This window comes from Phascolarctos cinereus, unplaced genomic scaffold (assembly GCF_003287225.1).
Source record: "Phascolarctos cinereus isolate Bilbo 61053 unplaced genomic scaffold, phaCin_HiC Scaffold_2;HRSCAF=192, whole genome shotgun sequence".
Lineage (NCBI taxonomy): Eukaryota > Metazoa > Chordata > Mammalia > Diprotodontia > Phascolarctidae > Phascolarctos > Phascolarctos cinereus.
Window position 1 is genome coordinate 89,018,204 of NW_027555625.1, and position 25,146 is coordinate 89,043,349.

At 37.6% G+C, this 25,146-nt stretch overlaps 1 protein-coding gene across 7 annotated transcripts in view; it reads right to left on the reverse strand.

The window, feature by feature from the left end:
- THADA (THADA armadillo repeat containing) overlaps positions 1–25,146 on the reverse strand; it is a 443,253-nt gene that overhangs the window by 307,895 nt on the left and 110,212 nt on the right. For all 7 annotated transcript variants that reach the window (XM_021001257.2, XM_021001256.2, XM_021001255.2 and 4 more), the window contains one exon: positions 13,369–13,460. In XM_021001257.2, the coding sequence (XP_020856916.1) occupies positions 13,369–13,460 (92 nt within the window). The remainder of the gene's footprint in view (positions 1–13,368; positions 13,461–25,146) is intronic.

Sequence of the window (25,146 nt, forward strand, 5' to 3'; positions counted from 1 at the left end):
GGGTAGAATAAAAAACTCCTGTTTGGTTTTTAAAGCCCGTATTTCCAGCCTACACTCTCCAGTGTAGCAAGACGGGCTTTCTACTCCTCACATGTGGCACTCCAGTTCGGATGGCCACGCCTTTTAACTAGCAGTCCCTCATGACTGGAATTCATTTCATGGTGACCTCTACCTCTTAGAATCCTGTACTTCCAGTCTTAGCTCAAACCTAACCCTCTAGAATCTAGCACTTAACTGAAGTCATTCCTAATACCCCTGACTATTAGTACCATCCCTGCCTAAACCACTCTGCATTTATTTTGTATTCATTCTGCAAGTTCTTATATATGTATTGACATGTTAGGCAGTTAGGTGGTACAGTAAATAGGGTGCTGGACTTGGAATAAGGAATGTCCAAGTTCAAATACTCAGAAACTTAACTTAGCCATATTACCCAGGGCAAGTCTGGTAAACTCCCTCAGCCTCATTTTTCTTATCTGTAAAACAGAAATAATAACAGTACCTATCCCACTGGGTTGTTATGAGGCTCAAGTGAGATAATATGTCTAAAGTGCTTTGCAAACCTTAAAGCACTCAAAGCTATTTTGTTATTATTATCTCTCCCAATAGAATATAATCTTCTTGAGAACAAATTATTTCATTTTTGTTTTTGTATCTCTTGATTCTACAACAATGCTGGCACACAGTAGGTGATTAACTTGCTATTGATTGATAAATCAGTGCTGGGTCCCTGACGTCACTTACATGGTTCACTGTCTAATAACAAGTCACCTATCCATTAGCAGGGATGCAAAAAATACAAGGAGAGTGCTACTAAATTTTACTGAAATGGTAGTTGTTAACTCATTTCTAAGCAATCTGAATCAAAATTAGCTGGTATTTCTCCTGGCAGACTCAGTCTTTAAGTAATTTAGCTGGGTTGCTCATGGCCACTCACCCTTCTAGGTCTTAGAAGGGTGCACGTTATTGCACATTACCAACGAAGATACGTGACTAGAAGAGCTAAAAATGACATTGCCAATGACACGGATGACTAGAAATGAAAGTCAGTTACTCACATGGCAATCGTGAGGGATAAGAGATTGCTCAAGTGCCGTAGTGACCATTACAAAATATTAAAAGAACAGCAAGTCCTCTGAAGCACTGGGTGGATCCTCTGTGGAAGTGATGTGGAAAGACATGGACAATAAATGTCCCAAATGAGAAAGAATGGATAGGCTGTGAGCTCCAATAGTGGGGGGAGAATCTGCACTAATGGGATTCAGATCAGGGCTCTACCAACAGATCCATCCAAGTATGGTAGAACTACTAATCAGAGAGGAGAATATATATATATGTCTGAGGCAGGCATATAATTCGAGAGAGGATATTAACATGTCACTCACCTACCTAAGTCTTAGTTTATTCTTGTGTAAAAGTGAAGTAAATGGACTAGATAATCACAACTCTAAGACCTGACTGAGAGATATAAATTCATGATATGCCAAAAATACATAAATTAGTTATCTGCCAAAAATTAGTCTGCTCAGTCTAAAGGAAATCAGATTGGAAGAGCAAGAATTCTCATGCATATTGAAAATATGACTACAGACAGTACCACAAGATGGTATTTTGCCATCAAATTATTCACCAGTTACAGAGGGTTAAGAACAAACAGGTATACATGTTTGTATATGTATGTATGTGTGTATATACATATACATACATATACACATATGTGTGTATAGCCTTCTTGGGGGAGGGGGGAAAGGAAAGGGAGAAAAAGAACAAAGTAAAAAGTACACAGCAGAAAACAAAAGAAAACCTACAAGGAAGCAAAGAAAAGATGGACAGCTCAAAACACAATGTGTAATATTTATTATATCAGCTTTCTTGAAATGAAAATTTATTGCTGTATATTTTGAATCATCTTACATTCTGCTGTGCACATGGAAATGCTGTCTTTCTCTTTTTTATTTTGTATTTAAGTTTTAGTATTTAAGTGCATAATATGTTTCTTTTTCTTTTCTTATTGTGTATGTAAGTTAGTATTTAAGTTCAAAATAAATTAATACAAAAAAGAATAAACAGGCATGATTCTGGAAGGCACCTGGGAATTATGCAAAGAAAGTGACTAAAATGTGCACAACCATTGACCCAGGGATTCCATTGTTGGGCATATACCCAAAGAAGGTTAGTAACAAAAAGAAAGGCCCAATATACACCTAAACACTTGAGAGTATCACTTTTAGTGGTAACAAAGAACGAAAAACAAAGCAGATGCCCATCTATTGGGGAATGGTTAAACAAACTGTGGTAAATGAATGAAATTAAATATGACTATGTTATGAGAAGTGATGACCATATAAAGAAGCTGGGAAATACCTATGTTAACTGACGCAACGTGAAACAGACCTGTAAAATAATACATATGACTAGAACAATGGAAATGGAAATAATAACAATAACAAAATAATCAAAACTAAATACTACAAAATTATAAAAGCTAAGCTTGGACCCAAAGAAGACAGCTTCTCCTGCTTCTTTGTAGAGAAAGGGGACCATAGGTGTGGAATACCGTATGTAATGTCAGAGTTTTTAGATATGATGGTTAGTTTTCCAGAACTTTTTTTTGTTTCTTTCTCTTTTTAAACACTTTTTTTTTGTTATAAGGGATGATTATCTGGGAGTTGGATAGGAATAGAGTAGGAAATGTAGATAATGGGAAAATATAACATACTTATTAAAATGTACTTTAAAAAAAAACCAGGTTGATATCTGAACGGCCACATTTCTCTCCTATTAACCAGTATCTAAGTATAGTAAATCAATAAATCACTCTTGTTGCTAGACAATGAACCACATAAGTGACTTCAGAAGCCCACAGTTTAATCAATCAATGAACCAGCAAGTGTTTATTAAGCATCTACTAGTCTTCTATACTGGAGGCACCTGCCATATATAACAGTATTATAATATTACACTAGAAACTCTGAGAAGTTATTCTTTTATAGCTGTTTATACAATAAAATTGATTTTGTAGAACTCATAAAGGTGTCATATATATGTATGTCTCTATACATACATATGTATGTGCATACATATATATTTGTATCTGGGTCATCAGATCAGAGATATCTGATGCAAAGATTTTTTCATGACCTATGGCTTCCCTTTTTATCTAGGCTGCATTAATTTTGTTCATGTAAGAGCTTTTTAATTTCATGTAATAGAAGTTAAATTATTATTTTCTCTTTTGTGATTACTTGTATCCCTTGTTTGGTTAAGAATTATCCCCCTACCAATAGCTTTGAAAGGTACCTTATCTGGTTCTCTTCTGATTTTTTTAATGGTGTGACTTTTAATAACTAGATTACATATCACTGTTGAGTTTACTGTGGTACCTGTTCAATCAACTAATCTACAAGCATCTATTAGGTGCTTGCTATGTGCCAGGCATAGGACTAAGCACTGGAGATACAAAGGCAAAACAAACAAACAAATATAACAACAACAACACAGTCCCTGCCCTCAAGGAGCTCACATTCTAACGAGGGAGATAACTTGTAGCCAACTATGCTTTAAGATACTGATTTAACCCTAACTTCTGCCAAATCACATTCAATTTTCCCAGAAATTCTGTCAAATAATGATTTCTTCCTCAAGGAACTGATATTTTCTTGGGTTTACTGGACACTGGATTACTCAGTTAAATTGAGATCTCCTTCCACTTATTCTAGGTAGTGACATCTTTCTTTCCCTTCTCTAAATCCCTAAAGTACTTTCTGACCATATCATGAAAGTTTAACATTTTCCATTTACTTGTATTATTCTCATCCACTCATCGGCATCCCTTTTCAGTATAGTCATGATATTCTCTGTTTTATCTGTGTTAATCCTGTCTCCAAAAACAGGTGCTAAATTTCTTACGCACTCTTTGATATTTCCCTACAGCACTTAATAGCACTGGGCATTCTCAATAAATTCTAATTGAGAAGTGTTGGGGGTTTTATAGGATTACATTTGGAAAGGATAGCCAGGTTCGAATGAGGGTTGGTAACCTGCTTCCACCTTTAAACAATACTGATCCTCAGGACAAAGCTCTTCCCTGACTTTTCAGCAGTCTTGTTTTGGTTCATTACTAAATACTTTAGGTCATAGAGCTGTCCACTTTATATGTCTATGTTAGCATCCACTACACCATTTGGTAACCACAGTTTGAGGAAGGGAGAAAGTCTACTCCATGTTGGACAGTAAAGGAAAATTTCCAACACAAGATACAACAGATCTTTACATTGCAAGAATGAGGGCCTTACGCTGCAGTTAGAATTAATGAGTTTAATTTAAATAAAAACATATTTTGACAAACAAGGGACATCAAATTAATGGACCTGTGGCACAGTTCGGGGGAAAGGTATGAACCTCCATGGTGGTTTCCATACTGCTTCTGAGTTACCATGGAGCTATGTATAACAAACAACTTACTGTATTATATGAAGAAGATGGTTTTAAAAAAAAAAGAGGAAATGGATGGGCATAATATGTATGTGTATGTGTGTCTGTGTGTGTGTTTGTATGTGCATGTACACACCTAGAGTTCATTATGATTTAAGAGGATGGAAGAGAATGTAATTCTGTTGCCCTTAAAAAGCAGGAAAGTTCACCAAACTTTTATTGATAACAAACTTTTATGCTTAAACTTCGAGAGATCTTAGCAATATTTTGGATACTTTAAGATGTTTTGCTAGATAATTTCAGAGATACAAATCACAGAATATTAATGTTAAAAGGGACCTTAAAGATATATAGTCCTAGAAAAATAATACCAAGAAGAGGAGGAGAAGTGGTTTGTCCAAGGTAGTCACACCCGTGGGTATTAGAGAACTAAGTTGTTGATCTTCTCCCTATTGGTTCAGCACAAAATCTACCCTTATTGAAATCTATCTTCACTAGACCTTGTGCTATGCTTTCCAAGATAATTAATGGTTAATATGGTAATGAATTTATTAAAAATGCTGATGTATCATATTGTATTGAGGGACAAAATTAATTTCCTTCCATTCTTACTATAGACAAAACCATGTCCATTTAAATCAGAGTCTTCTGGAGATGGTGCCTTGGCCATAATGTGAAGTACTTTGTAAACCATGAAACATTATATAAATGCTAGTTACTATTACCAATAAAGTATAATACTAATAATAAATTCTTATTGATTAATACAGATAGCAATTATCTATATCAATACTAGTTGATAGACATCTAATAAGAAACTTTCACAAAAAAAGACAAAGAATCACAGAATTTCAGAATTGGAAGGGACCTCAGAGGCCATCTACTACTCCAACCCATAATGAAAAAGGAATTCCCTCCTATGGCACACCCAGCAAGTGGCTACCTGGCCTTTGCTGAAAGATCTTTAGTGAGGGGGAAACTCCTTAGGTGGCCCGTTCCAATTTGGGATAGTTCTAATGTTGAGAACATTTCCTGACATTAAGCCTAAATTTAAAACTTTCATCTATTTGCTTCTATTTCTGTCCTCTTGGACCAAGAACAAATATATACATGTAGATAGGATGATACACCACTATAATTATATATGGAAATCTCTCCTTCATAGGACAGCCCTTCAAATATTTGAAGACAGCTATAATGTTTCTTCCCAAGTCTTCTCTTCTCCAGATTAAATATACTCATTTATTTCAACCTATCCTCAATGATCCTACTTTAATTCTTCTCATAAGACATGAACTAGAAGCCACTCATCATCCTGAATGCAATCCTCCAGCCCTCCTCTAAGTCATCAGCGTCCTCCCTAAAATGGGGAACCCAAAACTGAACATGGTATTTTGGATGTGTTCTAACCAAGTCATAATACATGAGACCATCAACTCGTTAATCCTGGACACTATGCCTATCTTAATATAACTTAAAAGTGCATTAGCTTTTTCAGTTCCCATATTACTATTGATTCACACCGAGCTAGCAGTCAACTAAAATTCCCCAGATGATCATCAGATGAACTGCTGCTGCCCAGCCACACCTCCAGATTTTGCCCTCCTGAAGTTAATATTTTGAAATCAAAAGTAAGACTTATAGTGATCCCAGACAAATTCCAATAAAGCTAACATGGTTCGTAGGTTCGTTTTATTTTTGTTTTCTTAGCCATGTTACTGCCATTGCTCATCTTATCTAAGACACAAGTAATTTAAGCATAATGCATGTAATGGCTTGAGAGGCAGGATTTAGGGTTAAAAATTAAAGTGGTCTCACTCCAACCCAGGAAGGAATGAGGAAATAGGAGGGTGAGCCAGTTGGCTATTTAGATAAAGGACATGTTAAAAGCACTGCACATTCTCTAACTCAGGGAGGTGAGCCGGTCCTGTTTCTACAACGAATCAATTATTCATTGTCTCAGGTCAAGTCATTGGGAGTACCAGTAAACAGAAAAGAAAAGGAGTTTTAGAAAAGACAAATTTAGTCCAATCTTTCAAAACACATGAGTACAGCTTTTCAGGAATCCCTGAGAAGTTATTCAAAAGGCCGTTCTCTCATTTTTCTTGGTCCTAAGTAGATAATCAGAGCAATGCTGTGAATGACTAATGGGTACAAAAGTTCATTAGTTCAAAACAGCACCATCTTCTTAGGGGAAAAAAAAACCAGAGAGAGAACAACACTTCCTTCATATACAGAGAAAATGCCATTGGTCCTGTCAGGAAATCCACTTCGTAGTTTTTCTAGCAATGATAATGACACAATCAAAGACTCTTCAGACTGAAAAGGGCTTTAGAGATCATTTAGTCTTATCTCCTCAATTTAAAGATCATGACAAGAGGGTCCAGAAGGGGCCCAAGCAACTTGACCAAGGTCATGCAATGAATAAGCAGCAGGACTACGACTAGAACCCACAGGTCCCAATCCCTATTTTAGTGCTATCACTAGGCTGACATATTGGTTTTACAAAGTACTTTTTAACATTTTTCAAAGCATTTTGGCAATGCTGTTATCTCATTAAATTTGTACAGTAATCCTGTGACTTTTCAGGGCAGGCATTATTCTTGTTATTTACCTGGGGAAGAGTTGAGAAAAGCTCATTGGTGTACCAAAAGTCATTCAGTTAATCAGGGACAGAGCCCAGGGCTCCTATTCCAAAGCTATGTTCTTTCCACCAAATGGAAAGCATCTTCAGATTGTTCACATCGCTGCCCTTTGTGCATTCTATGTTCCAGCCAAACATACTGTTCTCTGCCCTTGGCTAGCTCTAGGCCCTTGTGACTGGCCTACAATGCATTTCTTCTTCACCCTGAAGAATCCTTAGTTTCATTCAAGGCTCAGCTCATGGATCACCTCTTAGGGAAGCCTTTCTCGATCCCCTCAATTGTGAAAGCTCAAATCGTTATCTGGTTCCATGTTAAGGCACACAGAAAACATAAGCTCTTTACAGTGGAGGGGAAGTGGGGTAAGGTGAGAGGGAATGAGTGAATCTTATTCTCATCAGATTTGGCTTAAGGAGGGAATAACATACACACTCAACTGGGTATAGAAAGCTATCTTACCCTACAGGAAAATGGGGGGAAGGCAAAAAGGGGGGAGATGATAGAGGGGAGGGCAGTTTGGGGGAAGGGGTAATCAGAAGCAAACACTTCTGAGGAGGGACAGGGTCAAAAGAGAGATCAGAATAAACAGGGGGTGGGATAGGATGAAGGGAAATACAGTTAGTTTTTAACAACATGACTACTACGGAAGTGCTTTGCATGAATACACATGTATAACCCGTACTGAGTTGCTTGCGTTCTCAATGAGAGTGGGTGTGGAGGGAGGGAGGGAGAGAATTTGGCACCCAAAGTTTTAAAAACAAATGTTAAAAATTGTTTTTACATGTAACTGGGAAATAAGATATATAGGCAATGGGGTATAGAAATCTATCCTGTCCTACAGGAAAACAGAAGGGGAAAGGAATAAAAGAAGGTGGGGGGGTGATAGAAGGGAGGGCAGATGAGGGGAAGGGGTATTCAGAAAGTCTTGGGGGGGGGTGAGGGGTGAGATGGGGAGAAAATTTGGAACTTAAAATCTTGTGGAAGTAAATGCTGAAAACTAAAAATAAATAAATTAATAAAACAAACAAAAACATAAGCTCCCTGAGGGTGGTACATGTTACCCCTCCATTTTTTGCCTTTATATCCCCCATGACCTATCACAGGGATTGACACAGAGTATATATCGAACAAATATTTGTTGGATTGAAGAGGAAGCTTGGCCACTCCCCCACGTGACCAAGAATGGGTACTTATGACAAAGTGGCCTGTGCAATGTGGATCTGTGAAAGAAAGCAAAGTTGATTGGCTTTTAAAAGAATCTAACTCCCGACCCTGTCCTTGTCAGCACCAAGTTCTAACCACAAAACAAATTCATCAGACATCATTATTCCCTCATCTTAAGTGTGTATCATTGGTTCTGAGCATTGTACACACAGATTTCCCTGCCTTAAGGGACCTAACATCCCTGAGGTCTGATAATACACATATGGACATTCTAGCTAAAAGCAATCATTAAAAAAACAACCTTCAAGAATAAAAAGAATGGCTAAAAAATAATTGCAGATTTAAGGCTATGATGGTTTTGGCAGAGCAAAATGGGTAAACACTGCCAAGGGCGATAAGTTTCAAAAGTCAGGCATTCACAGAGCAGAAGAGCTGTGCACATGATCTGTACCAATCTTCTAACTACTAAAATGAAGGCTTTCCAAAGAATGTTCTTCCCACTGAAAAAATAATAATAAAAGCCCTCCGATCAATCTATTCTACTTAGCTATTTTTTAATAGGACTCTATATAAATATCTCATTTCCCTCCCTCCAGAAAGGTTATATCATTTGCTGCTTTGCATAGCCAAAGAGATAGCCAAGGAGATTACACAGACCTTGGTGTTACCGTCAGTACACATTTGGACAAGGGCAAAGTTCCCTTTCATCTGGGCCTCCCATCTTTCTTATTCACATTCAAAGAAACAACCTAATCAGAGTAAATTAGAAATTTTTTCTCCCAGACAAAGTAGCCGTTTTGTGGAGATCCAAAAATCCCTTCACAGGACCCAAAGGAGGAAAAAAAGCAGTTACATATTTTCAGGCTGAATTTTTACCATTACCTTTATTTGTTTGACCCCCCCTTATCTCATTATCTCAATGTTTACTATATATCTCAACCTCATTATGTGACTGAATTGTTTTCTACTCTGGCTCACCTTAGAATCATTCAGGAAATAAATAATGCTAAACTCAGGAAGATTCAATCTCACCCCATGGCAGTTTCATTTACTAAATTAACAAAACAAGAATGAAAACGGTATTAGTATTGCCAAAAGAGTATACTTTGCATCATTATTTGAAACAACTCATAGTAAGAAGTTGACTTTTTTTTTTTTAAGCAAATTTTACCTTTTCAGTCCTTCTGAGTCCATCCTACAGGCTGATGCTTCTGGCCAGCTTTCCCCCTTCAATAATAATAGCTAACATTTATACAACAAGTTTACAAAACACTTGACATAGACCTCACTTGATTCTCACCAAAAAAAAAAAAAAAACAAAAAAAACCCTGTGAGGTGGACGCTATTATTATCCCCATTTTAAAGATGAGAAATTTGAGGATAAAAGCTATTAAATGACTTGTCCAGAGTAGTGAAGAAACAGTTTTAGAAGACAATAAATATTATTACAGCGAAATTTCATTTTAATATCACCAGTTCCAACAATCATTTATTAAACTGCACATGCAAGCCACACCATTAAAATTATTATTTATTTTTTTCAGCACCATAGAGTATTTCCTTCCTCCGAGGAGCAGTATTGTTAACAGCTGACATTTTAAGTGATTTCATTTTAGTAAAAGAATTGTGCTGTGTTTGGTTTCTTTAAGGGGTGGAGGAGCGAGGATGAGCCTGTTGATCCCTGGATCCCTGAGAAACCCACTGGACCTGATTAGCTCATGATCATGCAGGAGGTTAAGAAAGGAAATTATGTGAAGCCACAGCGACATCTAGTGTCTACAAGAGCTTCCAGGCCAAACTACAGAAAAATCCTTCTAAGCTTCTTCCAAAGAACAAACTTATAAAAAAGTCATTAGGAGGAAGGGGGAAAATTCATTTAGGGATGAAAAAAAACCTAAAACAACGAGGAGCTTGATATTACTGATGGAGCAAGCATTTATTACGTGCCCACTACGTGCCAGGCACTATGCTATGTGCTTTACAAATATTATTTCATTTCCTGATAACCTTCGTCTTTACAGATCAATGCAGATCAAGGACAGGTTTTGTTGGGTATATTACAGAACTTTTAATTTAAAGCAGTAAAAGTACTTCTGAATAGCACACTGCATTTATGACAAATTAGAAAGAAGTGATTTAAAATATCATGGCTATACTGAAAAGGGATGCCAAACAGATGTTATAAAGAGCTTGCAGCTTTTATTTACAAAATTTTATTTTGACAGGTAGATGCTTAGCTCTAGTGGCTTTTAATCTTTTGACTATGGACCCCTCCTCAGAATCATGTTTTTAAATGCATAAAACAAAACAAAGAGGACTAGAAAGGAAACCAGTTATGTTGAAATCCAGTTATCAAAATATTTGTTATCTGGGGCAGTGAGGTGGTGCAGTGAATAGAGGATTCAGGAGGACCTGAGTTCAAATCTGGCCTCAGACATATAACATTTACTAGCTGTGTGACCTTGGGCAAGTCATTTAAGCCCTTGTCTAACCTCCCCCCAAAATAAATAATTTGTTATCAAATTGTCATCTTAATAATAAACATAAAAATTTTACTAAAAGGTTATCGACATTTTTAAAAGTCCACTGCATTTGTTTCTTTGAACTTATTCTCTTTCCTCCTAAACTTGCCCCTCCCTTCTGACATCACCTTTTCCATCATCATACCACCATTCACCTTGTCCACCATGTCTAAAACTCTGGTGTTCCTTGTGATTCCTCATCTCTCTCATCTAGTCACTCAGTAAGTTCTCTGGACTCTCCCTCCACAGTTATCTGTCGCCTCTGTGGCCGCCTCTCCTTTGCTGTCACTATCATCCCAGTACAAACCCTTATTATCACCATCCTAGCTCCACCCACTTCCTCCTCCTCCTCCTCCTCATCTTCCAGCAATCCTTCAATCAGCCCTGTCCTCCCTACTGTGTATCAAGTCAAGTTTCAATCCTTTGCCTGCATTCTAGATGCTCCATCATCTGGACTCACCGACCTTGGTAACCTGATCACAATCTACTCCACAAGTCTTTCTTCCCTCTAGGTTTTCATGACGTTGCTCTCTCCTGGCTGCCGCTCCCCCCAGCTCCAATGTGACCACTCCTCAGTTTCCTTCACTGAATCTTCATCCTGGTGACTCCCACTAACTGTGGGTATTCCTTAAGGCTCTGTCCTGGGCCTTGTGTCTTCTCCCTCGCTGTAACTTGGTCCCCCTGGATTCCAGGATCATCTCTACACACAGGATACTCATGTCTTTTGTCTAATACAGGGGTGAGGAACCTGCAGCCTCAAGGCCATGTATGGCCCTCTAAGTCCTCAAGTGCAGCCTTTTGACCAAATCCAAACTAGAGGGCCACATGTGCCTCAAGGCCATAGATTCCCCACCCCTGAAATCTTTCTCCTGACCTCCAGTCTCACAACTCTAAGTGATTATTGGCTATCTGAAACTGGATACCCTGTAAACAATTTAAACACCAGCATGTCCCAAACTGAACTCATTATCTTTTCTCCTAAATTCTCCTTTCATCTTAACTTCTCTATTACTGTCAAGGGTAGTATAATTCTCCCAGTCACTCAGGCTTGCAATAGAGGTGCCATCCCTACCTGCTCACTCTCTCTCACTCCCATATCCAATCAACTGCCATATCCTTTCTCATTTTCACTTTTCTAACGTCTCTCATCTACACCCCCTTCTCTCCTCTGACACTGCCACCACCCTGGTGCAGGCTCTCATCACCTCACACCCAGACTATTGCAACAGTCTGCTGGTGGGTCTGCCTGCCTCAAGTCTCTTCCCATTCCATCGGCCCTCCACTCAACCGTCAAACTGATCTTCCTTAAGTGCAGGTCACCCACCTACTCGATATACTCCAGTGACTCCCCATTACTTCCAGGATCAAAAGTAAAACCCTTTGTTTGCCTTTCAAAGCCCTTCCTCAGCTGGGTCCTTCCTACCTGTCTAGTCTCTTATACCTTACTCCCCCACGCACCTTCAACAATCCCTACTCACAAGATATCTGTGCCCAGCCTCCCCAGATAATACAGGTCTGGTCAGCCACAGTCAGACACACTGTATCTTGGCCCCAACATGGTGATGACATGTTGGTCCTCTTTGAGAATGGAGAACAGCAACCAACCAACCAAGAGTCCACGGGACTTCCTCGCTGCTTCTTGAACACGACCCTCCATTTCCCAAATCCCGTCCTTTTCATCAGCTGCCTCCCATGCCTGGAACTCTCTCTCTTTCATCTCCACCTCCTGACCTCCCTGGCTTCCTTCATGTCTCAGCAAAAATCCTACTTTGTATGAGAAGCCTTTCTAGGTCTCCCTCGATGCCGGGGCCTTGATCCCCTCCGAGGTGATCCCCAGTGGATCCTATCTCTATGTTGTCTGTACCTAGTTGTCCACATGTTGCCTCCCCCTTGTTCCCTTGGTAACAGGCACTACCTTCTACTTTTCTTTATATCCCCAATGCCTGGCACATAGTAGGAGCTTAGTAAATGCTTGCTGGCTTGACTTGACATATCTATACTCCAGCAACACTGTACTACACTTTGTCCCCTGAATGCATCCTCCAATTTCCTGCCCCAGGCCTTGGTTCTCACTGTTCCATAAGCCTGGAATGTCCTCCTTCCTCCTCTTTGTGTTCTGAATCACTACTCATCTTTTAGGCCCAAATTAAATGCTGTCTTCTTCATGAAATCATGCCAGACCCACAGGAAGCAAAAACCTTTCTCCCCTTAGATCTCAAAGAACACTATGTTTTACCCCTCTAATGCATTTACCATGTACTGTAGCATAGCTCATATGCTGTATTTCCCTCTTAGGCTGTACACTCCACACAGGCAGGAACCTTGCTTTACCTAAATTTTGCATCTTACCTAATGCCTAGCAATGCACTGCACATAGTAGGTGCTTAAAACTTTTGCTGAACTGCTTTAAAAAAAAAGTCTATTTGCCAAGACAGTGGGATATTTTCAACCCAAAGGTCTAGACTTGGTAGTATGTCTTCAATTACTATATATATTTATAACATTATGTTCCAAATGAATCCACAAAAGTAAGCAAAATTCTAAAAATTATTTTTGGCCAGGGCAATGTTTTGCAAAAAGTAAAGTTAGCAACAGATGGAGCTTACCTATTTTTTTTGGAATGTTCATCTTTTCCTCTTTTAACTCCAAAAATTCTTGTGATCAGAGAACTAAAGAGAAGTGTGGATGAGTTTCTCACCTAATGCAAAAATAAATATACAATAAGGGTTAAGAAATATCCATGGCACTAGAATTCAGCATATCCATAACAGGACATCCTAAAACACTGGTTTACATTTTAAATCAAGATATTACCCAAACTTGCCAATTTTGTGGTAGAGAAACTGTGTTTTGTATTTATGGAATAAGGCAGTTTTCTAAAAATTCCATAGTGGTAACTGACCTAGTGACTTCCTCTGAGCCTTACAATGTAATCACGGGATACAAGACAGCATTTTCTTTCACCTCTAATATCACCATCCCAAATTGCACTCTCTTTGTTCTCTATCCTCAACTAATACACAGAGAAGAAAAGTTTTTTTTTCTCTCATATTTGTGAATCTTAAACTTCAGTCTAAACTTTAAACAGTTTAAACTTCAGCTCTATTCTTTTCATTTCTACAATCACCAATTCCTTAGGAAAATATTTGCAAGATCCATACGGTCTTAAAGAATAAACATTTTTTACAAGCCCTACAAAAGGTTTTGCAATTAACATTCAAAATGTTGCATATTAACATTTAGCAAAATGCCAAGGACAGATGTGTGTGATTTTTAATCCTGGGCTTATTGGTGAAGCAACTGGATTAACAGGAATGTAAAATAGCAAGGAATGTCCGCTAATTTACATAAAAGACACATTCAGTAAATTGCAATACAGCACAGGGATCTGTTTCAAAACTACTTCAGCATAACTTTGGTTCTTCCCAAAGACGTCCTGGAGGGACTGTGATGTCTTGGGTTTCCTCTGTTCCCTTTGCCAACTTTTAATCAGAGCATTCACATACGATAAATCAATGCACAAATATCAACTGTCTACTAGTTATTAAGCATTATAAAGGACATAAGGGAACCTAAGAAATAATCCTTGCCCTTCAGAAACTTGCAGTTTCAACAAGAAATAACCACATGATATATTAAATAACAGCTGAATACAACAATACAATTGATTTCACAAAGCAGAAATGAATGATAATGCCAAATGAATGATAAAATGATAAAATTAATGATAAAAACAAAATTGCTATAAGTACATATAAGAGGAAGGAAGGTTCCCCACAAAGTAGGCAGGGCTGGGAAAATATCATTATAAAAACATAAGAACTGTCAACTTGGAAGGGCCCTTGGAGATGATGTCGTACAATGCCCTCATTCTTCAAGTGAAGAACTGAAACCTGGACAAGCGAGGTCACTTCCCTAAGAAGACATGGGTGACTAACTACTGACAGAACTGAAGTGTCTAGATTTGGGCGTCCAATGCGCTTCCCACTGACTTCCTCACAGAAATGGAGACGGTTGAGCTGAATTTTGAGTAAGAGAAATGAAAAAAGGAAGAAGTGGGAGGTCAATCCAGATTGGTGAAATAAATAAATATAAGCAAAAGCAAAGAGACAGGGAGATAGTTAGGACATGGGCAGAGGAGACTGAAAAGGGTTGGGTGCAGGCCTGTGTCATTTAGGATGTAGAATCTGGAAGGACCTATAGTGCAAGAAGGTGCTGCTTCCTGAGGTTATAGAAAATAATGACAATAGCTGGCATTTATATAGCATTTTAGGTACATTAATTTATTGGATATTAACTAAGAGCTCTCTGAAGCAGGTCCTATAGAAGTTATCTCCATTTTACAGAGGAGGCAACTGAGGACCAGAGAATTTTGCCCAGTGGTAAAGTTTTAATCCTTGCCTCTCCTGACTCTTACACCATCACTCTTTCCACCAAACCCATGCTTCTGTCATCATCTGACAACCCAGTCATCCACCTCAGCTCAAGAGGAACAGGTAACCTTTCACGCTGGACCAAAGGACTGGTTTCACTCTTGTACTTGTATCTCCAGATATAAATACTGCACTGTGGCTGGCACAGAGTAGGAGCTTAATACATGTTAGTTGCTGTTAGATGTTGATTCATTCATCCAAAAGGAACAGTCTCATGTTTGAAGGATTCCCAGCAGCTAGCTAAGTACTCAGTTTCCTTCAGGAAGCTATCTCTGAGTTATCTCCCCCATTACAGTCTAGAGGAAGACCCTCAGTACACTAAGTAGAACTCCCTCAGGGGGAATTTATGGAAACAGGACATGGAAACAGGATAAAAAGAAACAACCAAGGACTGTCCTTTGAGTCTGCCATTTGGCCAGTCCTGAATCCACCTAATGGCCTGAATCTTTCCATCTTTACTTCAAGAAAAGCTTGAGATATTTTATCTCATCTAAAATCTAAGTAAACTATATCTAAAGCAGAGGTTCTTTTTTTTTTAAAGATAAATTGTTATTTATTTCTTTTCTTTTCTACATCATCATAGTTTTCCCTAGTATGCTTTCTCCTTTCCCTCTCAGAGAGCCATCCCACATAACAAAGAGTATTTTAAAAGACAAAAGAAAAAAAAAAGAGGAAAAAATCAACACAACTGATAACCACAATGAGAAAGTATGAAAACGTGTGCACTGTGCAATATCTGTGCACCTTCCGCCCCACAAAGGAGTGGATTGGCAGTATCCTTTTGAATCTTTTCATTCAAATCCTGCATGATCCTTTTAATTTTGCTCTTCCTCCCTCCCCTCCCTTTTTTTGGTATGTGGTTGTTCTTTTCATTTACACTGTTGTAGTTACTGTATATACTGTCCCTTTGGCTCTGCTGACTTCACTCTGCATCAGCTCATAGAGATCTTCCCACGCTTCTCTGTATTCATCACATACATCATTTCTAACAGCACAGTGATACTCCATTATATTCACATTTGTGTAGCCATTCCCTAATGGTTGAGCATCTACTACGTTTCCAGTTCTTTGTAACAAAAAATATGCGGATATTCTTTTTATCAATGGTAGAGCAGGCATTCTTAGCCTTTCTGGTGTCACGGACCCCTTTCGCAGTCTAGTGAAGCCTATGGACCCTTTCTGCAGAATAAAGTTTTTAAATGCATAAAACAAAAGGAAGAGGATTACAAAAGCAATAAGTTATGTTGAAATACAATTGTCAACTTAAAAAATAAGGAAAAAACAAAAACAAAAAAAAGTTCACAGACTCCGAGTCAAGAACTGCCCTTATATGTCTCAGGTTCCTTAATAATAAAATGAGGAGGCTAAAAGAGAGACTCTGTAAGGTTTCTTCCAGTTTTAAGTCCATCATCTTGTGATCCTATGATCATAAGATGATTTAGTGATCATGTCAAAAATGATAAAAGGTGAGTCTGCCATGACTTGTTTTTGATGAATCAATGCTGGCTCTTTGGGATCACAATTTCCTTTTCTAGGTGTTCACCAATGTTCTTAACAACATTACAAGCTGCTCAGTATCTGAACTGCCCTGTCAAAAGATCAAAATTCAGGCAAACTAGGATTAAACTCACTAAAAGGATAAAATGTGGGTGGGTGTTTTTTTTTTCTCTTCATAATGAGGTACAAAATAAAAATTTCATAGACATAAAATAAATTATTTTCAATCTTCAAATGAAGGATTAACACAGAGCCCAACATTCCTGGTAGCTCCCAAAGCTCTCTGTATGTTGGGAGTAGACATACTTCTAAGTTTAAAAAGAAGGAAAACATCCAGGTGGAAATATATGGGATTATGATAGCCAGCAGTCCAGGGAACAGCAAGGGGATCAAAAAAGAGATGGAGAAGAAATGTGGTCTGTGCCTAGGCTAGAACTGTGAGAGACAAGCTGGTATAGTGTAGGAACAAAGATGGTGGAGGCATTCAAACAGACAGAGGCAGCAACAGCACAAACCTGGTCCTGAGGTGCTGCATTAAGATTGAGAGGGAAGTGACTATGCTGAGACAGCTTCTGCACGTGATTAATACCCTGTTGCTAAACGAATTGCAACCTTCAGATTTCTTTCTAGCTACAACAACACACAAAATTTCACAGTATACTAGGTAAAAGTTGGAGCACTAGTATACCATGGCTCACTCTTTAAGAACCACTGACTTAACAAAAAAAATACATATATATATATATATATATATATATATATATATATATATATATATATACACATACACACACACACACACACACACACATACACACACACACACACACACAACCAAAAGAAGGCATTCAAATACCAAGAAGCCACACCAAGGATTATATAAAACTTAGCAGCTCCCTCCATAAAGGAAAGGAGAGCTTATAATATTTCATTCCAAAAGGCAAGAGATAAAGATTTACAACCAAAAACAATCTATCCAGCAAAACTAAATATAATCTTACAGGAGGAAGAAATGGATCTTTAATGGAATGGAGGAGTTCCAAACATTCCAGATGAAAAGGCCAGAATCAAGTGGACATTTTGAAATAGAAATGTAAACATCAAAAAGAAACACAGAAAGGTACATGTTTATTCAATTGAAAGGGAATATATGGAGGTGAACTGTTACATGTTAATAGCATAAGAAACAAATATCTTCTCAGAATCCTAATATATTTAAGGGTCACAGAAAAAGATTAAAATGGCAGTCAGTCAAGAAACATTTATTAAGAGCTTTTTTATGTCAGGCTCTATGCTAAGCTCTGGAAAATGGAGTCTCTGGGTGGCTTTGTTCTGTTTTAATGGCCTAGGAGAAGACAAAAATGCAAGGGATAGGAGACTATAGTGGGGAAAATGGAGGAAGAAGGAGAGAGAAATCACTATTGATAATAGTTGTACATAAATGAAGAGTATGTGGTCATGAATGAAGGTGAGTGGGAAAGCACATCCCATGAACTTCACTTTCATCTTAACTGGATGAAGAAAGATTGAACATATGTTTCAGTATAAACATATGCTAAACTCAAAAGGGAAATAAGTGGGGAGAGAGAGAAGGAGGGACAGTAGAGAGGGGTCTAAGGAGGAAAGGAGAGGTAAGGGAATAGTCATAAGCCAAACAATCTTCAATGTCAGAGAGAAGACTATGGAAGGCAGATTAAAAGAATAGGAAGAAAGAATAAAAAGCCTAGGATCAGAGGCAAGATAATGAGAAGAGAAGAACTGCAAAAGAGAAGAAACAGACTGTTTCACTTACAAGATCTCAAGTATCAGGTAAACTCTGTCTCTTCAGGTTAAAGAGAAATACACAATCAATAATAGTGTATGTAAACAGGATGAACTCACCCATAAAAAAGATAGGGAAAGCAGAATGGATCGGAAAACAGAATCTGACAACATGTTGCTTACTAGAAACACATTTGAAACACAAAGATTCACATAGAATTAAAATTAAGGGCTGGAGAAAAATCAAATATGCTTCACCTAACTCAAAAAAGCAGAAGTAGCAATAATGAATTCAGATATGGCTAAATAAAATATAGATAAAAGAAAGAATTTACATCATGCTTAAAGGTACGATAGGCAATGAATCAATATCAATACATAATATACATGCACCTCACAGCACAGAACCTAAGTACTCATAAGAAAAATTTAACGAATTGTATAGAGAAACAGACAAACTATAAGAGTGTAAGGACCTCAATGTGACCCTTTCAGACACAGACAAATTAAAGCAAAAGATAAACAAAAAAGAATTTAAGGACCTGAATAGAATTTTAGAAGAATCAGAGATGAATGGCAGTTCTCTCACAATTACTAAATGGGAATAGAAAGGAATTTATATATTTCTTAGCTAACCATAACATCTTTACAAAAATTTACCATGTGTTGTGGCATTAAGACTACACCAAAAAAAATGTAGAAAAGCAGAAATACTAAGCACATCATTTACTGATCATAATGCAACAAAAATTATATTCAATAACAGATCTTTATAGAAAGAACTAAAAAAGTAATTAGAGACTAATGTAAATCTAAAAAACTAGTGCAAGTAGGCTACAACAATATGCTAGAAATATTATATACTACGATCAGCCAGAGTTTATACATTACGGATTTTAAACTATGTGCCAGGAATGCAAAGTTGGTTCAATATTAATTTTATAAATAATAAAAGCTATATCAACATATCAACAAATGCTTAAGAGGTTTTTTTTTTAACAAAATCTAACATTCATTTCTATTCAAAACTCTAGAAATCATAGCAATAAGTGGACCTTTCTTTGATAGGATAAATACCATTTCTTTCAACCCTAGACCAAACATTACATGTAATTGAGAAAAGTTAGAGGCCATTCCAATAATATCAGAAATAAAGAAATAAAGCAAGGATGTTCATTATCACCACTAATATTTAATATCATGCTAGAAATGCTAGCTATTTCAATAAGATGAGAAAAAGAATTTGAAGGGAAAAATATAGGTGAAGAGGAAACAAAATTATACATTTTTGAAGATGATATGATGGTATACTTAAAGAATCCTAGAGAATTTTTAAAATTCTCTTTTAAAAAAAAGTAATTGAAATAATTAATAGCTTCAGCAAAGTTGCAGGATATAAGATAAATCCATATAAATCACTGGCACTTCTATAAAAAACTCAGCAGGAAGAGACAGAAAGAGAAATTCCATATAACATAACTAGGGAAGCTATAAAATATCTGGGAGCAGGAAGAAGAAACTCTCTCCACTACTAGCATTTGGAATGTATATCCCCATATACAAACACAGACTTTAGTTTTCCAAAGCACCCATTTCTCTGATCCACCCAAGCTGACTAATGCATCCCTTCAGGGGCAAAACTGTATTTAAAGGCCAACACAGAAGATCCTTTAAGCCTAAGTAGAAGGCAACAAGGCTCCCAGCAAATGGAGGAAAAAATCTCTGTCAAGAAACTGAATAACACCCAGGAAAAACTGACTGAAAATTCATCAGTATCCAAACTAAAAAAAATCTGTCCTGGAACACTCTATTCTCTGTCAAACAATCTTTGCAAAAAATAGGGCAACTTAGGTCTAGTAAATTCTGTCATGTACTAACAAGTAACAGCAGCTATACCACTTAAATTTGGAATTTTGCAAGGAAAGAAATGGGAGCCCTGTTTTTCTTCTCATTAATTTACACATCTATTCTTAATAAGCTCCTCGACCTCTTACACACATTCCATATGCAAGGGGGTACAAACCATAATACCTAAAGGTAATCAAAAGAGCGGCCTAGGAGAAAAACCTGATAATTGTTCTCCATGTATTAGATAACCTTCATAGGATCTGGAGCTGAAAGAAATCTTTCAACCAAAGTAATCGAATTTACTCACTTTATAAATGAGGAAAGTGAGTCCCAGGAAGATTATATGATACGCTTCCTATTTCAGGTTCTCTGACTCCAAACAAAGGGCTCTTTCCATCATATTACACTGCCTACTGTGGACTAAAGCACTAGTAATAGTACTGTCCAGTCATTTCAGTCATGTTCTGACTTTTTATGACCTAATATGGGGTTTTCTTGGCAAAGATGCTGGAGTGGTTTGCCATTTCCTTCTCCAGCTCATTTTAAAGATAAGGAAAGTGAGGCAAACAGGGTTAAATGACTTGTCCAGGGTCACATAGTTAGGAAACGTCTGAGGCCAGATTTGAACTCATCTCCTAACTCTAGACCCAGTGTTCTATCCATGGCACCACCTAGCTGCCCAAAGCACTGGTAATGGAGAAGAAATAATGGAGAAGGCTTTCCCTTGCTCCCTACTATCCACAAGAATAATAGAAGATGGTAGATTAGAACTATGGTTGTCTTCCCTGTTTTCAAGTGGCTTTCCCATTTCTCAACAACAGTGAATGATAGAATTTCAGAGCTGGAGGAAGGATTAAAGATTACATGGTACAAGCCACCATATTCCGGCTAAAAAAAGCAAGGCCATGAATGACTAAGAGACTTGCCCAAGGTCACACTGGCAAAGACACTCTGGAAATTCTCTTCCACTCCCTCTCAGTTGTATTGGTTTCCTCTTGTCCTTTTTTCCTTCTTGGTCATCCCTTCTCTACCTTCCCACCCTCACTTCATCTTTCCATACCTGTCCCTCTTCTACTACTTGCTTTGGCTGATGCAATATTTGATGAATATTCCTGGTTAGAATAAAACAAGGGGGAGAGGGGGAGGTGATAAATTCTCTGTACTCAGACCTCATTTCTTTGCAGAGGAAAGCTGTAAAATACTAAGAGGTATGCAACAGCCTTTTCTGAAATTGCCAGGAAATGCAACTTCTCCCTAATCCAGGATTACGAGCTTTCTATAAAATGGGTCTTTCTTTTATGACATAACTTATCTGATTCCAACACAAACTCCAAATAAAACCTTGGTCGTAGTCATAGTAGTATTCTGTAAATAGTCAAATCAATTTAAAATGACCAAATTTCTATGAAAGCATTTTAAATGTTAAGTTTTGATGTACAATATGTATGATCATCTTAAAATGGGGCTTTCAGAAACTGACTCATTCCAAAGTTGTGTACTGAAGAATTCTTGAAAGAGATTTTAATGCACAAAAAGGAACGCATCAATCTCATCCGTCTGTCCTTTTGAACCTGGCCAGTTTATAGTAAGCAGAACAAGGCGTTTGCAGCTGTGCAGTTCACTTCATGTCACTTTGCTCAACTCAGAAGCACATTTCTTTCTACCACCCCCCCAAAAAAAAACCCCAAAAATTTATTCAGTTTCTCAAGTCGCATAAATGGCTTCTGTGGTAACAGTATTCACTTTTTTTACTCAAAAAAAAAAAGGCAAATGTTCTTTGAAAAACCTCTTCCTTGAAGCCCAGGTGGAATTTCTTTTTCTTTGTTATTTGACCTTCTAACACTATGTCCTCCTCTTAAGTACTTATATTCAAATTTGGATTATATGTATTTATCTGTATATGCATTTTATCACCCCAACTATATTATAAGCGCCCTGATGGAAATGGCTATGATTTATTTAATTTGTATTTGATCCAAGAAATGTTTAAGTGTGCTAAGTATTAGGAAGACAATGAGAAAAATAAAACATCTGCACTCAAGTACGGCACATTCTACTGAGGTAAGGAAAGGGAATATAATATGTACACAAATAAGTATGATACAAGGTAAACTGAGGAAATGAACACTATCTGGGGGGAATCACAGAAGTTTTCACAAGGCAGATGGTACCTGAGCTGAACCTTGAAAAAATGTAAGGATTGTGACAGAAATTAGAGAGTGAATTCCAAACACGGAGGGTGATTTGTGCAAAAACTCCAAGGTAAGAGATGGAATGTTAAGTTTGTGGGCCATTTAGTACAGTTTGGCTGAGATATTCACTTCCATTATGGTAGATGGGGACTAATGGGAGCTAAGAGCTATACTGTGAAGGGCCCTGAATGTCAAGCTAAGCAGTCTATTTCAACCTAGAAGTACAGACAGTCACTGACCATTTCCTGTGCTAAGTAGTATGCACTAAGTACAGGCACTTAACAAAGTCTTAAGTGAATGAATGAAGAAATGAGAAATCAAGTAGAAGGCCTTTGTCTCCTTTCTGGAATTTACTAGCTGATGTGACTTTGGATGACTTATTTACCTTTTCTACATTTCAAATGTTTCATCTACTAAATAAGAGATAATAATATTTCACTTAAAGTTTTAGTTCTAAGGTCCCCTATACTCATGCATTAATAACATTTCCTCCTTCAACACTTGAATAGGATGGAGAAACTTAAATGCTTCACATTTTCTGATTGTCCATTGACTTGATTTTTTTCTTTAATTTATATTTATTTTACAAGTTTACTTGATGCATAAAATAATCAAATATGCATTTTTTTAAATGTGCTGATGATTTGTACTGATCAAATGATGGGCTCGTATGGTCTCATGTAAGGGAATGTTAATATAAGGAATCTGTTAGCAATCACTCTTAAATATATGCATTAATGCCATTCCTAAAACACTCTTTGGAGCCACAATCTGAATTAAAGTCATTTTGCTAATTTTTAAAATCTATAATTTACTAAAAACAAGCAATTACACAGAAAGTACAGCAGTACTTTGCTTTAGGCAACAGAAGTGTCCTAAAAAGTTATGTTATAAATCAAATTTCTATATACTGAATCAGATTTTAAATACACTAGTAGATTTCACTACTTAAAGAAAGTTAACAGGAAAATCTGTGGCAAAGACTTGTATAATGTAAATAATCACACTCTAATCTGGCTCATAAATTTCCATTTTTAAAGTTTTCCTGAAGTAGGGTAATGTACAATAAATAAATATATAAAAATACAAAGCTAACAATGTATTGCAAACATTTTCATTTCCAGTTGCTCCAACAAATGAAAATATTTGCAACTAGAATGATTTTCTTCATGTGTTTTTCCAATCTTATTTTAAAACCCTGTTTCAATTTTTCTTCTGTATCTGAATTTTTGCCTTACAATTCTGCCATTCTCTTTTTCACAGAATCTACTGCTATGAAAACTGTGTTTCCATCTTCTATTCTAAATTCTCTAGTTTCTTGATAGACTTGCTGATTTCTTCCTTAAGAGCTATCATTTCTGCCCTTATTTCATTGATAATTTCACTTAATTTTCATTTCTCTTCTTCATTCATCTTGGGTCTATCCTTATTAATCACTCTGGCAATTCTTCCATAATGTTTTCTGTAAATGTGCTTCTTCACACCTTTCCCTTTGGAAGCCTCAGTGTTGCACTTATCCCTCAGCCCTTGCTGTCTTCTCGGGTTGGACAAGATCTGTGCCCCTCAAGGAGGACAATGACCATTTGGGATACATTAGTAGGAAGATTCAGAAAAGCCCCCATCATTGAACCTACATTCTACATATACAGTTCCACATCTCTGAGCTCTCCCTTTTCTCTCTGACTTACATCTTTAGTCCCTGGTGTGACCTGATGGGACCAAGTTATAAAGCAATTAGGGGAGAATTTCCCAGGATACTGCTCTGTGAAAGAAGCCTTTGCAAATGCAGTTCTCTTGCTGTCTTTCATATGTCCTTGGCTTCCTGTGCTGTATTAAACAGCTACAGTTAGCAATCACTCTGCTCGATTCGCTCCTCCAAAACTTTGTTCCTCCTAGTGTTTAGTCCCTTTCCCCCCGTGTGTCAACAACAAATGACAAATAGAGGGGAAAAACAAAACTACAAGATGATCAGACTTGATGGACTACAAGCTGCCACCTTTTCTTCTTCCTGAGCCTTAGGACTGGTCTAACTCCTGGGTCTCCACCCACCCTGAGAGCAGGGTACCAGGGATACTAGCGAAAACTCCCATAAGCAGGCACCTAGAAGCACAGCAGCCATGGATGACATGGGGCCTTCCCAGGCCAACACAACCCAATTGTGAGCAAGGAGCAGGGAATGGTCCTGGAAACACCAGAACAGTGGGAACCTGACCTGGGAGCAGGGAGCTGCCTACCCCAGGATGCTGCCAAGAGATTCAGTGCAAAAGTCAGTGAGGCTCTAACTAAGAAAGAGGCCACGGAGAGGAAAAGGGCTGCCCTCTATCAGATTGCCCACCATCTTGGGGAGGGAGGCAGGAAAGGAAGGGGAGAAAAATTTAAAACTCAAAAGCTTATGGAAGTGATTGTTGCTAAATAAAAATAAATGAATAAAAAAAGTGGGATATATATAAAGGCTGCCCCATTTGCAAGCTCTTTGGAGAAAGGGGAATGGTAGAGAGTGCGATCTCTATAAGGAGCAAGGGACGTGTAAGTTATTTTTTGATTGAAGAATTATCTTGTGAGAGGCTCTTTCTATTTTCTTCTTCCTCTCCATGCTGAGTTTGCTGCACTTAGGGGCTCTTTATTTGAGGTGGTAGGTGGAGAACGACCTCTA